Raw genomic sequence first — 16,204 nt, 5'->3', positions numbered from 1 at the left:
GCGGTGGTATTCAACCACTGTATTACTCCAACCGTTCTGTAAATCTGAGCAAAGATATACAGTCAACTACAAACACACACACACACACACACACACACACACAGAATGTGCAGGAATGAGTTCTAATACACAGAAAATAATTTATATATTCAGACTGTGTCCGCTCATCCCAAACTCTTGTTTGATGGCTCAAGTAAAGTCTTTGGTTAACACAACTTCAAGACATCTTCATGTTTTATTCTCTATGCGATTTCTTTAAGCTTTTATCAAAAGGTTATTTTCTGTGGCTATCTGCTTACCAGTTGAGGATAATTATGGTGTATATAGCTATAAATTGAAGGTTATGACATAAAAATCATGGAATAATAATTTGTGTTGTTCATATGTTCAATATCCAGTTGTAATAGTCCACAAGCCTATGTAAAAATCCCATTGTCTTTTCGAGAAGGGAACTGGGATGAGGCTGGCATCCAAAAATGCATCACTGCATGCAGGTCTCTCTTCTGATGGGTATAAGTTTTATAGTTTGTTTGTTTTTTTATTTTAGCAATTTTATAGAGGTGAAGTAAATATGAATCATCCAAAATGGTAATTATTACACTATAGGCCAACAATAGCAAAAGTCTGCATCTCGAAATCTACAAAATATTACATTAATTGTCCATTTCCGATACCTGCTTATTTGTCCGCAAAGAGACAATTGGTGCAAACTTAAAACAAAAACATCATACAAAAAGCGCCACGCTGTTGTTGAAGAGCTATTCTTAGAAGCACGCATTTGGGCTGCAATGGTACGGCAAGTACAACAGTGCTAACCTCAACTACCATGTAGCTCTATATGAGAGTCACAGGAAAGCCACTGCAGAGCTCAGTGTCGTAAGTTGAAGGTGTGTATATAAGAGGCCTGCTGAAGGTGTTGTTGCACCGCTTTGCTGTGTGCATAGTTTATCAGTGGAAAAGTGAGCACACACATAGACACATCAAACCACAGATGACCCACACTTTCAGTGCGCATACATAAGTGTGATTTGCTTGCCTGCTTGCTGTTTTAAGCAATGACCTTAGAGTCAGGTCATAATAATCTTGCATCAGCTTACATATATACTGACTTTAAGTTTTAAAACCTGGAAGTAAAAATCATGTTACCAAGACAATAGGCCTACTTTAAAGCCCAAGTGTGTAAAATAGTGGGAAAACCGTGACATCCAGTGTTCAGATTCTGGATTGCAGCGTTCACTCCTCACCCCTTCCAAACGTGACGGTGGCCTCCGAGGACAAACACATTCGCAAACTAACCGTTAACCGATAACAGTAACTTTGAGCAATTAATGCTATCGGTTATTTTTTTTAACACACATGCAGACTTCCAGTATGTGCCAGTAACACAGCGCAGCACCGTGAAGGAAGATCAGAGGACAAACATACACGGTCATAGATGCATCACCTGTAACAATGGCCCTGCTAAAAAAAAAGAAAAAGATGGCACTGTGCTCTCCAGCCAGTTTACCTGTAGCCCCACAGAGCAGCCTCTGCTCTTCCTCTCTCTTCAGCCTGGTGTTTGGCTGCACTTTGTATAAGAAACAGTTCAACATTGGAAGATCTAGCTGCCAATGCTGCTCAGCTGTAGCACCGGGTGTCTTTTATAACGGCAAAAAACAAAAAGACATCATCGATCGGATTGCTGATTGGCATCAACAGCCTGTCACAGACAATAGAGCATTTGAACCAGGTTTGTCCCCTTTTGCGTACCATATTCAAAGATGGCGATGCAACATGGCAGCCTCGGTTGGGTGCACTGCCACCTATGTATTTGTAAACAACTCATTCTAAGCTGCGAGAGAGCTTTCATTTTGTATGCAATTGTGATTAGGCTTCAGTAAATACGTATTTATGAAAGCAATATTTGATTTTTGCTAATAAAAAGCCAAATAAGTTACACACTGTACCTTTAAAGTTGAATTGTGTAACGTTCTGTATTAAAATGTCTAAAAATGACTACACCTTTGTTTTTGATTGTTGTATGCTCATATTATCCCAAAGGTTTCAAGCAGCTCTCAAGCTTTCTTGTGGTTTGTTTAATTTGGTCCTCTGTCAGTGACAGCATATCCTCTCTGTGTATGCTGGGATTGTGGTGGTTTGGTAAAGCTCAATATTGGTATTTATTAGGTCTTAAACCACATGCATTTTTTTTAGCCATTTATTTTGTTCAAATGAATTTAAATCACCTGATGTCTGGTTCATCAAAGCAGAAAAGATAAGCAAGGCATCCTTCTCCTCTTTCTTTAAAGTAAAACTATCCTGTGTTTTGTTTCTACTAGTTTTGATTCCCTGGTCCATGCTGTATTATTATGGAGAAGAGGACACATCTGCTGATGATCTGGCTGCTGCTAAAATTCTCTGAACATCTGGATCATAATCAGAGAGACAATCAAAACAAAGATCAGCAGCAGTTTTCCAACCCTTTCCTGATGTCTTGTGTTTAATATCAGCAAGACACTGACTTAAAGCAGATATCAGTGGCACGGCCGTTTCGGCTAATGCTGTGTTCAAGGCAGGCTTTTGAAACCGTAAGTTACAGCTTCAAGTCACAACTACGACTTGGTAGCGTTCCAGGTAACCCGTAGCTCGTGTTTTTACCGTCCTGTTGTCTGTGAAAGTTCCCTATAACGGCCACTCGTAACTTCCGACCCGTGAACTCGTACCAGATCGAACTGGTATGACTTCACAGGAAGGAAAAACACAAAGTACGAGTTTCCTTGAACGCACCATGAGTTAGCAGCCCCCGCCCTTGTCAGGCATCAATTGGTCCTCGTGCTACGTCACCACATTCACGCGCATCCCTTGGCTGCACACACAGCCCTTCATGCCGTTCTCTCTCCTCATTGGATAACACTTGTATCCCACAAGGAAAATTTTCTCCTCGGGTTACAGCAGAGCAGAGTGACGGAGAGACTCGTGTTTAGGCTGAAATACTTCATGTAAGTGATTGCTGACGGAAAATAGGATTATTTAGGACTTATATTAACAAAAACATTCCACTGATATCTGCTTTAAAATGTGGAGCTTAGTGTTTTACCAGTTATAAACCTATTCTACTATTTCACCCAATTCTGTCTTTGCAATTGTTTTGACTGAGAGATCTTGAACAGAAGTTACATAGCTATTATACATTTCATATGACAATATGGTAGCTGTACATTTAATCAGTGCAAGGACAGGTATACATTAAGTTTGTGTGTGAGAGTTGTCACTTTCCCACATTCTGATAAGCAGAGGCAATGGTAAATATTTTTTTTGCTCTCTGCTCCCTCTAGTGGACCACCCTACCACTAACACAAGCTCATCCTCTCTGTCTACAACAGTTGCTAGTCTAATCACTGTTTATCTTTCAAAAGACAGTGTGTTGGAGGACATACTGTATGTGAAGTCTTCTGTCAGGACCCCAGAAAAGGATGTTACTCTGCACTGTATAAATATGGTTTCATCCTATCCCTTTATGTAATGAATCCAAAATAATTATACCCTGCAATTTACAAAAGCAGTACTGTAAAAAAAACAAGGACTGAGTCCCCAATTGAAAGTTCTGGCATTGATGCATCTAAAGAAATGTTGTTTAATCTTTAAATCTAGACAATCATGTACTACCACCCCAAAAAGTAGGTTAATGCTTTCAGGTCCCGCTGCTGAAGTGTAGTGTAATCAGTACATCAGTGCCCAACACATCACTTCATATCACATATGCAACCACAGAAACATGTTCCATTCTACTAACCAGTTGCAGCCTCCATTTCCTTTAGAAACAAAGTCTTTGCAGAGTTGTTCTAATACTCATGATAGAACATACTGCCATATAGTTATTTATTATCTGCAGGAGAAATCAACCAATCACAATCTGAAAAGTATTTAGTAAGTAGAAATCCGTCAAGCTGTCAGTGTTTCATTCTTTGATATTCGATGTTATTAGGTACGTGTTCATGCTAACATTGAGGTCATTCTTCCTCCAAGAAGTCATAGCACAATACACAGTGACAAGAAAGCGCACCTCAACCGCATTGTGCAGCCCATGTGATCAGGCCCACAGGAAACCCACACTGACAAACAGCCCCTCATGAAGGCGGACTGAAGTTGCTCAGGACCGGGCCGCTGTGGGTGTGGGTGAGTGACTGCAACCTGTTCATGGTTCATAACTTGAAAGCTTTTTATGATGTGAGCACAAGGCATGTTTTAGCAGTACACACAAAAACAATATAGCAGAAAACAGAATAAAGTCCAATGTCCTGGTTTGCAAAATTTGTAATGAATCTAGCATTACATTAACCAGCTAAAACGATTGTGTTAGTTTTTTATTAATTCTTGTCATGCCAGCTTTATTTTGACAATGCAGATGGAATCTCTCTCTCTCTCTGTTTTGGGTTTAATGTAAATGTTAACTTGTCTTTCACAGGTCAAAAGGACTTTGTCAATAAAGGTCACAGATTCAAACTTGACAAAGATGAAACCATGGTGTCACACAGTGTTAGAGGCAAAGGAGACTGAAAAATACATCACCTACCTCAGATTAAACAGTGGTTTCTAAAAGACAGAAGCACAGCTGCATTGTGCCAAACCTCTGTATGAAGAGGTGAGGAGCCTGGACACCGTCAGTGAAGCAACATGCATAGTCCAGAGTATAGGTTTAGTACAGCAATACAATGTGTTCAAACCTTTACAAAACATATCAGCTCAGCAAACATCAACATCACATGCAAGCATTAGAAACAATAGCTTTTGTAGACGGAGCAATACAATCAAAAAAGACTGAAGTCTATGGGAAACACATTGACAACCATCAGTATCACAGCTCCCATCACAAAGAGGGCAAAGAAGAAGACTGTTATCAGAGCCGTGGCTGGCCATTGAATTGCCTCGAAAGCACTGAGACAAATGAAGATTGTGATGCTAAAGGTAAAAAGATGGATTAAGCAGAAAAGGGTTCATACTTATGGTAGTTCATTTGCGGGGTTAAAGTTAACGCATTGTGTGTTGATATTCAACATTTTCTGTAATCGTTTAAATATTAAAGCCCTCTAACATCTCAGTGGACAGAAAACATTTATTTCCTAACTGGGTTTTTATTGCTGTGCTGCAATATGATCTAATTTCTGGTTGCCTTTCCATTTTGTTAGAGAAAAAGTCTCTGTCTCAACAATGCGCTGATTTGGCAACAATGTTTGATGTCAACACCACCCTAATAGACAGTTCACTCATCCAAAGTCCTCCATTTGGGAGACTTGAAGACATGCAGAACAATCACAGAGCCACCACTGCACTAACAATGAAAGAATATAGTCTATATGTCAAATTAAACAGCAGAAGCTGGCCCACAACGTGTAAAAAACATGTTTATATGACCCAAACACAGCCCAAACACTAAATAAACAGCTAAACATCAAACTTCATGAAGCACCTCTGTGTGGATCCAGTCGCCACTTCTGGCTCGTATAGCCCACTGTACATCATGCAAAACACATCAACTACCGCTCATATGAAAGAGCCGGCTACAAAGATTGGAACGACACATAGCACCTGCGGCTACACAGAAGCTACACAGCAGCACGGCAGAGAGAGAAGCCAAAAACGAGCAAAGTCGAGCAAACACAGACACTGCTTGGCCAAAACATGGTTGTAAATTTCCTCTTACCTTCGCTGTTTTGCCGTGAAAAGTTTGTTTCATGGGTAAATCCAGAGAATTTGTAATATTGAGTCGTAGACTGGCTCTGGTAAATCCACAATATTTCCAGTTGAACTTTGAGGTGTGTTACATCTAAATCGGACGGGCTTTAGGAGCAGCGGAACCTTTGTGAGCTTGCACGCACAACAGCCTGCACGTCACGCATTTCAGGATTCTGCTGATTCTGATTGGCTGCCAGTACCATAGAAACGTTTCTATATCTATGGCCAGTAGGCTACTGTCAATCACATCAACGTGGGTATAGCCTCATTCTATTGGCTCTAACGGTTCGAATGAGCTGTCAATCACTCGAATCAACCAATCCGCTGCAGAGATAGAGCCAGGCGTAACTGCAGCAGGTCAGTGCAGATCATAGACTGTATAAAAAAGAGGTGCAGATTTACGCGGAGGGACACAGAGGGCCTAGAAAGTAGTTGTTATTTAGTCCCGGTTGATTCTTTTTCAGTTAGTTTATGCAAATTGTGTGAAAATTAAGATTAAACAATGGTTTATAGTGGCAGGTGGTTCCAAGCTGTGCCAAAAATGGACATTTTGAAAAGCTCGCCTGAATATTTTGTAGTAAAATCTCAATAATTTTGTAGCCTACTGCTTCACTTTATCAGAATCAACCACTGCAGAGATAATGTTCATACATTGTACAATCATTTGATAGCCTAGAGGTTTTGAGCTTTAGCAGCATCATTCTGAAGGACACTCATCTAAAATGATTTTTTTTTGGGGGGGGGGGGGGGTGAATATTATACTAGCCTACTGAATACTGAATAATATACTATAATATATATAGTGCCATCTTCATTTACTCTTCACCAGTAACACATATACTGAAATTTACACGTCACAGCGTCAATTTCTAATTTTTTTCCCTTTACTATGACACCCAAAGTATTCAAATATAGACTGATTCACTGATCAAGATTTACCAAAGGTATTACAACTAACTCTGAAGGGGACATGAGTGTCTGTAATTAAAAAGGACTGATCCTTCCAAAGGGTCTCAAGGTGCTTTACTTGGGTGCCAAGAATGTCAACCACATGGTGATGCATGGGAAAGTATCATATAAGAGCTGTTTAGAGGTCATTTCCTGTTGTTTTCACAAGTAAGAGATCAGCCCAAAACTTGTAGCAGTGGAGTATCACGTAACGCATAACAGAGGTGAGACAGAGAACAAAACTAAATGTTCACAAATGTGTTATAAACATGTATCAGACACACATACACACAAACTCTAATGACGAACGAACTAATGGTTAAGACAACACAGAGCTGACAATGATCACTAAGACCACAGGAAACCCCACTCTAACAAACAGCCCCTTGTATGACTGCAGAGAGAGTAACACAGATCAGTCCTCAGATGATTGCATTTGCTGCTGCAAAAAGCAAACAACAGATTTGAATATGGCAGCTCTGTAGACACATGGCTACGTAATGGCCTACATCCTCACTGAAGATAATCATCTCACCATTTCTGACATCAAGAGAGATTTCTGACCCCTCCGTTCTATTCATGCATGCATGAACGTGAGTGAGTGAGTGAGTAGCCTAGTTAGTTTGTTTGTTTTACAGAACGTCTGTGCAGCTTTCTTTTTTGGCAGTTCTCAGTACAAAGGCAAAAAGTTTGACATTCCCGTTAAACCATTCTAAATTTACTTTCGTTTATTGGCAAATTTTACAGTGGTTGTCCTGGATGTATTTGTCTAAAATTACCTGAAAATGGTTCAATGGTCAACCCCCCAGATGATCTTGTTGGTGAGGTCCAGTAAGTGTTATGTCAAACTGCACACATATGAGTGACTGGCTGAGAAACAATAACAATACATGACTTAAACTGCTACATTGTACCTGTGAAAATACCAGTTCTTAATCAGATCAGAAGCAAAACTTTCATTTTCATCTTTCACTGAGCATCGTACATTTGGTGAGCAAAGAGCTACTATTTTAAGACAATGTAGAATTTGTGGGAACCCAGCAGATCGGACCAAAACACAAAACTTTATACACTGTATAAGTAAGTAATCTTTATTTATAGAGCACTTTTCACAGATAAAAATCACAAAGTGCTTCACAAATAAAATACAACAAATAAAAGCAATGGCAAATAAAACACAATAAATAAGAGAGGAGAACAATTTAAAAAAGCAAGCGGTACACAACAGGAACAGGCTGCATCAGTTAATGTTCCACTGAAAATGAAACAGTGCTGTGGTTGTTGCAAGTTTTGGCCATTGAGCTTTAGGCTTTTTTTTCTTCCATCTCACCTGCATTTCCTCTATTGTGATATTGCACATACAGGCTTGAGACTGTGTAAGACAAGACAAGGGTTGCATTGCTTTTCATATTGTTCTCTAAGCAACCATTTCCCATCATTTTTAAGTTACCAAACCTTACTTGTTTGACTCGAATATAAAGGTCCACTGTGTAATAATTGGCAAGGTTTATTGGCAAAATCTGAATATACTACCCGTGGTTTCCGTAGCCTTATAATTATTCTTTTATATATACGTATAGCAAGGGTCTTGCCATCTTGTGCCGCCATGTTTGTACAGCCGCCCGAACGGAAAATCCAGCCAGCCAGAGGCGTGCTTACATTAGCACATAGTTTGTACACCACTAAAAAACTACTACACAATGAGGTATGGGTCCTGTTGGGGAGTTTTATCACATTAACATATAATACATGGTTTAGATTGTGGGCCAACAGACAATATAGGAATTGACGAAATAAACCTCATACACGTTTTATTTGATTTTATGTATTTTACTAGTAAATGGTCTGTATATATATAGCGCTTTACCTGAACGATACCCAAAGCGCTTTATAGTACATCACATTCACCCATTCACACACACATTTACACACTGATGGCGGAAGCTGCCATGCAAGGCACTAACCACGACCCATCAGGAGCAAGGTAGGTAAGGTGTCTTGCCCAAGGACACTACGGCAGCAACCGGGACAGAGTGGGATTTGAACCGCCAACCCTCTGATCATTGGACGACCCCCTCTACCACCTGAGCCACTGCCGCCCCTAATAATATAATAATACTTATTCTCATTATAAATTACACAATTAGTCAAGCCAATGTATGAAAATCAATTTGAATTAAACATTTTGTTGTTGATCTGCTGCCAGCTCAAGCTCTTTTGCAGTTTTCATTCGGTTGTCAGTGAATGTCTGGAACTTATTCCTTGTTTTTAATTCAACTTTTATTTCATTAGGAAAGCTTAAACTCAACCAGAATTTCTTTTTGTTTAGGGATATAGGAAACCCACAGACACGCCCGACGCCCCACAACTGTGTCATTGGTCATGTAGCCTGATCACAAACATTTTGTTGATATTTTAAAAGAGACCAAAAATGCTATTCTTTTAGCAGCTCTCGTCTTCTTATACGTCTTTGATAAGGTCCATGTCTAACCATCAGCTTTGACCATCCTGGAATGCAGTGTGAAAGATGCATATAGTTCAACAACATGACAGAGCCAGAAAACTCCTGGTTGTATCTGCACAGCACTACTAATGTAGTTGCATTAAACTAAAGAAACAGAAACTAAATTTGTGTATTTTGTGTTTCACATTTCATGTCAAAATTCAGCCCAAAGCATACCGATAAGTGCTTCATCAGGCCTTTATATAAAATTCAGTAAACATAATCAAACTTACCATATACACAATAAAATAAAAGTTAAAACTCTGGGGTAAAAATTACTGCAAAGTAAACTGTCAACTCAATATAATATTATCATGTTTGCAAAACGTAATCCTGTAGCACAAGAATGCTTTCATGTTCAAGTTCATGTTTCATGTGTGTGATGTTACCTGTCCCTATCTTATCTGAGCATGCATGCTTATGATCACCCACAAGAAAAAACAAACAGTGGGTGCACAATTCAACTAGCCAATCAAAGCTTACCTTTCCTTTAATGGAAACGTCTGTACAGGTTATAGCTGTGATGTCATGTCACGTTATTTTGTCTTTTAATGCCTGTCATCACCATATATGGATAGGGCGGTGCACTTTTCACTTAAACAAGTATAGCTCTTACTGATCACGTTTCAGGGAGGAAACAAAGAAGAAGAAGAAAATGTTCCACTTGACTGGCCAATCAGGACTTAGATTTCCTTTAATGGAAAACTCTGCACAGGTAATGATATCTGTGAGCACAATGTGTTTCGCTCTCTTTCGTCTGTCTGTCATCATCACATCATCACACATGGACGGGCTGCACATTTTTCTGGTCGTTCTCTTTGGTAAATTCTTTGGTAAACTTTTGATGATTCATGTTAGGCTCCATTTTAAAAATGATATATGTATTATTTTCAGAAACCTACACCTTATGTACCAAGAATATTGTGCACATTTCAATTTACTTGTATGGCTTTATTCCAGGAACTGTTTCTTTCAGTCAGGATTTGATTTCCAATTCAGTGTCAGAGGTGACACGAGTCAGACCAGGAGACAACATCACTCTGCATTGTGACTGCAAAATATCAAGTGGAGTATACATAGTGTGGTACAGGAACTGTTCTCATGAGAACCAGCCCACTGTTGTTCTTAAAACAAAATTGACATCACACATCAGCAGCGCAAGGCAAAATCCTCAGAAACCTTTACCCCGTTTTGAATTTTTGCGGAACAATTCATCAAAAACCTACGACCTCCTGATCATGAACATCACTGCTTCTGACGAGGGTCTGTACTACTGTGGAACTGAACAGAGCAAGGTGGAGGATGATAAATACATCTCTCCTAAAAACATTTACAGTTACGGCAATTCAACAACAAGGGTCATAGTGAGTCATGGTAAGTTTTCTTTGTGTGAGTTTGTGTGAGTGCATAGTGGTGACAGTGATTGTAGCAATTAGTCTAAATGCTCAATTATACAAGGATCCTGGGTGTTCTGGTTTAACTTCTATCTTATCTTAATTTACAGTATGTTCTCAAGTGAACCATTAAACCAATCTCTATGATATACATTTTTCTAATATAATTGGTAATGTTTGAGATCATTAGCATAATCTAATGTACATAAGTGTGCATACTTAATGAGCAATATTATGGTCTGTATTATGATGAACAAATTGATAAGGACTTGGATATGTACAATATAAGTAATAAGTACAACAAGTACAATATTTTCCATGTTGATACCTAAACACATCCCCCCATCTTTGGAAACTGTTTGCATTTGAGAAGCCAGAAAACAGCAGAAGACGTGGGATACAGTGTTCCAATTTTCATTTGCAGCTGGTTTAAAATTATTCACCAATGAACTTGATTTAGACATAGGGATACTGACTGATATTATAAAACTACAATATAACATTTTTTGATAATGAATGAATAATGATGATCAGTTAAGGAATGAATATCAAGCATGTTAAAAGCCCAACAATATAATGTTGATGCATATGTGTTTTGCTTACTGCAGGAAAAGAAGACCATTTAGACAGAAAATCATGCAACTCCAACAGTGTGCCTGCTGTGTCCTGGACAATGATGTTGTTCGCGCCAGCCTTATCCATTCTCTCCACTTTCCTCTCTTTTATTCTGGTTTATCACTTCTGTCAGAAAACAGGTACCTATAGTTTTCGCACACAATTTAATATTTATTACACAATTGATATAATACCATAATGATAGTGTAGTGTTGTATACAACCAGGGGCTTCTCTGAAACTGCGTTGTATTAATTTTTGCAGAGGAAGAACATGAAGTTCATCAGGAAAGATCAAACACCAGGGGACAACCAAGACAGAGACAGGTAAACAACAGAACATTTGTTCAGAATTAACAAAAAAAAAAAAAAGAGAGATCCTTTTTTTCACTATTGGCAACAATTTAATCAGAATTGTAGTTCTCTTGATTACCTGAGGTTGTAAATCTCCCAAAGTAATATTAGCAAAGTATACTAATCATGTTACACTGTTTTTCAGAATGAAGATGTGTGTTTAACACGAGTTGTGTACCGTGTTAAGGCTGGACAAACACGCTCGTAGACAGACAGCCTTGCTTCATGCAAGCAGAAATTAAATGGACTGAGTCCATTTTTTGAAATTGTTAAAATTCAGGTCAACAATTGTCATTTTCTCTTGTATCAATGTGTTTGTGTATGTACAGTAGCCTATGTATATCACGTGGTTTGAGATATCTTGAATTGCAAAGTGAGCGAGGCAAAAGTTACGGCTGAAGTGCTTCCAGATTTAACTGTCACACACATTTTTAGCAGTTTTAAATTTTATTTTCCTGTGATTAGCTACTGTTTAAACCAATATCTGGACTTACATATTGCTTTTATTTGTTCGCTTTGGTTATCATAAAGTAAAAATAAAACATCTTTTAAAATCTTTCACTTAAAAAATATCAAAAAACAAACAATAAACAACACCAAAGAGTTTGGAGTGTTTTTTCTAAAGTCTCATTTTGAAGAAGGCTCTAGGCTCGATTCCTGAAACTAAGCATTTCTGGGGGGAGTTTGCATGTTCTCACCCTGTGTCAATGTCATTGTGACTAGCTAGTACATGATATTTTGTCATGGCTGATAGGGTGGGGACTGTTTGCAACAACTGCCATTTGAATATGGAAGCACATGATGCAATGATGTATAAAATTTAACATTTTTAGCTTAAAATATGCACAATTGATCTCTTTTGTTCCTCATGATGAACAGAACAGCCAATTATATTAAGCCATGATAGAAAAATGCTAACAATAAACAAAATAATTCCCCAAATACCTTCCTATAATGAAATATGGAATTATGGTTGTATCTATGGCCTAGTTGTATCTTGTTCTATAGGACAAAAGTAGCCACATATACAGTATGAAAATTGGAGAAAAGTTAATTTATTTAATGTCATACGGTGAATAAATTATCCAAAAGTAGCCTACATGTTTAATAAAAGTTTTTTGTATTGCAAATTGTTCCATTCTTCTTGTCAACTGTCCCCAGGTTTGGGGTCAGTTGCAACGTCTGAATTCTTTCATTCAAATGAATAATCAAGCGTAGCGTTAGCTCTGGCAGGTCATGACGTCAAGCTCTAAATCAGCACAGCATAGCTGTCAACCCCGAGCAGATCAGCTGACTCCCCGTGGCTGCTTCCTATTGGGGAATTGCATTCAGAGCGCGATAAAAACTGCTCTAGCCCGATGTCACCTCCCTTGCTGCTGCTTCCTCTGCTAGCTTTTTTTGCAACCCACCTCCACCCCAGCTCCTCCCGTCATCTGTTATGAACCATATCATTGTATCTTGTTGGTTGCTCTGCTCTGTCTGGGTTTTCTTTGCTGTTGCGCTCTCTGCTTATGCCGTTCATGATTGCTCATGAATGGTAGGAAGGTGTGCTCTTCCTGTCTCAGGCTTTCCACGCAAGCGCATGGAAGAGCAGCAGGTCCCAGAACAGTATCATACCACCATATAAAACTTGTGCAAGTAATTAAATATTATTTTGACAAAGTAGTCCTGACAGAATTGTGAATAATATATGTCATATGTAACCATCTTTAAATGGCATGGCTAATTGACCTATGGCTAAGCCCCGCCCCCTCCACTCACTCGGACAACATTCAGTGACAGACGCTATGGCAGCTGTCACAGTAAGAGACATTTCACAGGAGGCAATTGATGGTTTTTGGAGACAGAAAGATTAAATATCATCTCGAAGTCACCAAAACTTAACTTAACTTTACTGCTATGGCTGCCGTTTGCCGCGAAACGCCGATAGTGACGGGCTAACTTCTGTTAGCCTGTCTGTGGGGTTTTGCATTATACGTTAGCATTAAGCTAGCGGGCTTTATGCTTAGTTGTGATACTGGCTAACATCCAAACATCTCTCACAATATGTTGCCTCAAATACGTTGTTGACTTAAAGTGAAATTCTGGCGTAAGTGTAAACCATGGTCAAACACACCGTAACACCAAGTTAGACCCCCCCTCGAGAGATCAATTTGCCCGACCGCTACATTCACGAGATCCACCAACTTCAGCAAATACCGCAATATCGCCACACACGGCGCTCTCCGGATCCACTGTCTGACCGCAACCAAAACGCCACCATTTGCCCAAAATAATGCTCAGAACTGCACCAAATGTCATCAATAGTACACACAGGGTCCCAGCACGTAGTACGAGTTGTCAAACATCTGCTAGCTTTGCCTGTTTTCTTTAGCAAGGAGATGCAACTCAACTCACCTACTTCTCCTCCGGGAGCCGCTCGTTGGTGAGGAAGCCCTGACGAGTCGATCATCGAGTGCACCGGAGTTCCGCAGCTCAATCAACAATTACCTCATGGAAATACAATCAGAGTTTTTTTTTTTTTTTATCTTGCATATCACTTTATAACTATTATTATCGAGTGCTGGCCACGATATAGGCGCAAATGAGCATTTGCTGCGGAACTCCGGTGCACTCGGTGATCGACTCGTCAGGGCTTCCTCACCAACGAGCGGCTCCCGGAGGAGAAGTAGGTGAGTTGAGTTGCATCTCCTTGCTAAAGAAAACAGGCAAAGCTAGCAGATGTTTGACAACTCGTTCTACGTGCTGGGACCCTGTGTGTACTATTGATGACATTTGGTGCAGTTCTGAGCATTATTTTGGGCAAATGGTGGCGTTTTGGTTGCGGTCAGACAGTGGATCCGGAGAGCGCCGTGTGTGGCGATATTGCGGTATTTGCTGAAGTTGGTGGATCTCGTGAATGTAGCGGTCGGGCAAATTGATCTCTCGAGGGGGGGTCTAACTTGGTGTTACGGTGTGTTTGACCATGGTTTACACTTACGCCGGAATTTCACTTTAACTTAGAACAGATGTAGACATCCTTGTTAAGTTTATCCACGTGTAGTTGGTGTAGTGGTCTACACAAGTTTATCCAGAGCAGACACTTCTCTTGGTTGAGATGTGGCTTGGGAAAAGGTTAAAAAAATCCACCCCGTCGCCCAGCCTCTCGGGATACCTAGTGTCGGAGTTGCATGTACCCCATGCACACCGTTTGACCATTTTAAACTTAAAATGTCAAGAAAAAACATATAAAAACGAATGAAAACTGACTAACTGCAATGCATTTCAATGGACATGGGAGCAGAGAATGTCCGAGTGTATGGGCTAGCTATGTGCACTGTGATTGGTTCATCGTGTTTGGGGGCGTGGCTTAGCCATAGGTCAATTAGCAGACACGTGCATGTTTAATCTATCAAAGTTTGTCCGGTAACACTACATAATACGGCCTGCGACTTAGAGCGTACCTACCGCTCTCTTTCCGCGTAGGTTGCCCCTTATTTCACACAAGTACCGAGTAACTGCGGCTCACTTCCCCCCGTTTCCCCTGTGCATTTACAGTGTAACTAGGCTGATTTTATATGTCAGTGATATAATCCCATAATTTTAGAGGGGGGTGCGGGGGAGTGAGCGAGAGAGAGAGAGAGAGAGAGAGAGAGACGGTGCGCCGTGTTTGTATCAGATACAATACAAAGTCTCGCCTGACACCTATATTATAGGAAAACAAAGGACTTTTATGTAAAAATCCGATGTTCAGCAGCAGGGAACACCCTTATATTCACAATGGATCTTTTTTCCATAACTTACATATCTTTTTTCATATTTTTTTTCCCTCAACCAAAACTTTCGCGACCCCCCTGCAGTACCTCCGCGGACCCCCTAGGGGTCGCGGACCCCCTGTTGAAGACCTCTGGTCTACTGTACAATATGAGCACAATTGTTACAATCCATTTTTTTTTATTGTCAGCAGGAAAATTTCACCTCTATTCCAGAGATGTATTATTCATTCATTAATTGTACGGTTTGGAATACTGAGAAATGGGTATAGAGCATGGGAATTGGTCAATAACAGGCTGGCTGGTAGCAAACTTACCTCTCTAAAATGCACATCTATGAAAGTCTAGTTCTGTCATCCAAGAGCAAAACACAAACTATACAATAATACATCCACAATAATGAATCATTCAGAGATAGAAAACGTTTTTATTATTTATTCTTTATTAAACAGAAAACACATGACACATCCACATCCATGATCATTCATAAACTTTAATGCAAGTAGATCTTAATTTCCCTGTTAAGTGAGTACTGTTATCCTGTCCTTAGTGTGCAAATACACTGTAGTTGTCCTGGAGTTACCCAGTAACTACAAGGTAGCAGGCCAGGCTGTATTATAAAGTATTCTTTGTTATTCCCTCCTTAGTGTGCAAATACACTGTAATTGTCCTGCGACTACAATGTAGTTGTCCTGGAGTTACCCAGTAACTACAAGGTAGCGGGCTGTATTATAAAGTATTCTTTGTTATTCCCTCCTTAGTGTGCAAATACACTGTAATTGTCCTGCAACTACATTGTAGTTGTCCTGGAGTTACCCAGTAAATACAACGTAGCGGGCTATAAAGTATTCTTTGTTATTCCCTCCTTAGTGTGCAAATACACTGTAATTGTCCTGCAACTACAATGTAGTTGTCCTGGAGTTACCCA

At 39.7% G+C, this 16,204-nt stretch overlaps 1 protein-coding gene across 1 annotated transcript; it reads left to right on the top strand.

Moving 5' to 3' along the window:
- Positions 1 to 7,453: 7,453 nt before the first annotated feature.
- Positions 7,454 to 11,843, top strand: LOC146991684 (uncharacterized). Its single transcript, XM_085788345.1, has 5 exons — positions 7,454 to 7,481; positions 10,124 to 10,537; positions 11,166 to 11,312; positions 11,436 to 11,497; positions 11,670 to 11,843. Exons 1-5 carry the CDS (start codon positions 7,454 to 7,456, stop codon positions 11,730 to 11,732), a joined length of 714 nt encoding a protein of 237 aa, XP_085644471.1. The 3' UTR covers positions 11,733 to 11,843.
- Positions 11,844 to 16,204: the final 4,361 nt, after the last annotated feature.

Source organism: Trachurus japonicus, chromosome 1 (genome assembly GCF_045865225.1).
Source record: "Trachurus japonicus isolate A0001 chromosome 1, Traja_1.0".
In the NCBI taxonomy this organism is placed as follows: Eukaryota; Metazoa; Chordata; class Actinopteri; order Carangiformes; family Carangidae; genus Trachurus; species Trachurus japonicus.
This window is presented reverse-complemented; position numbering and strand designations above follow the sequence as displayed.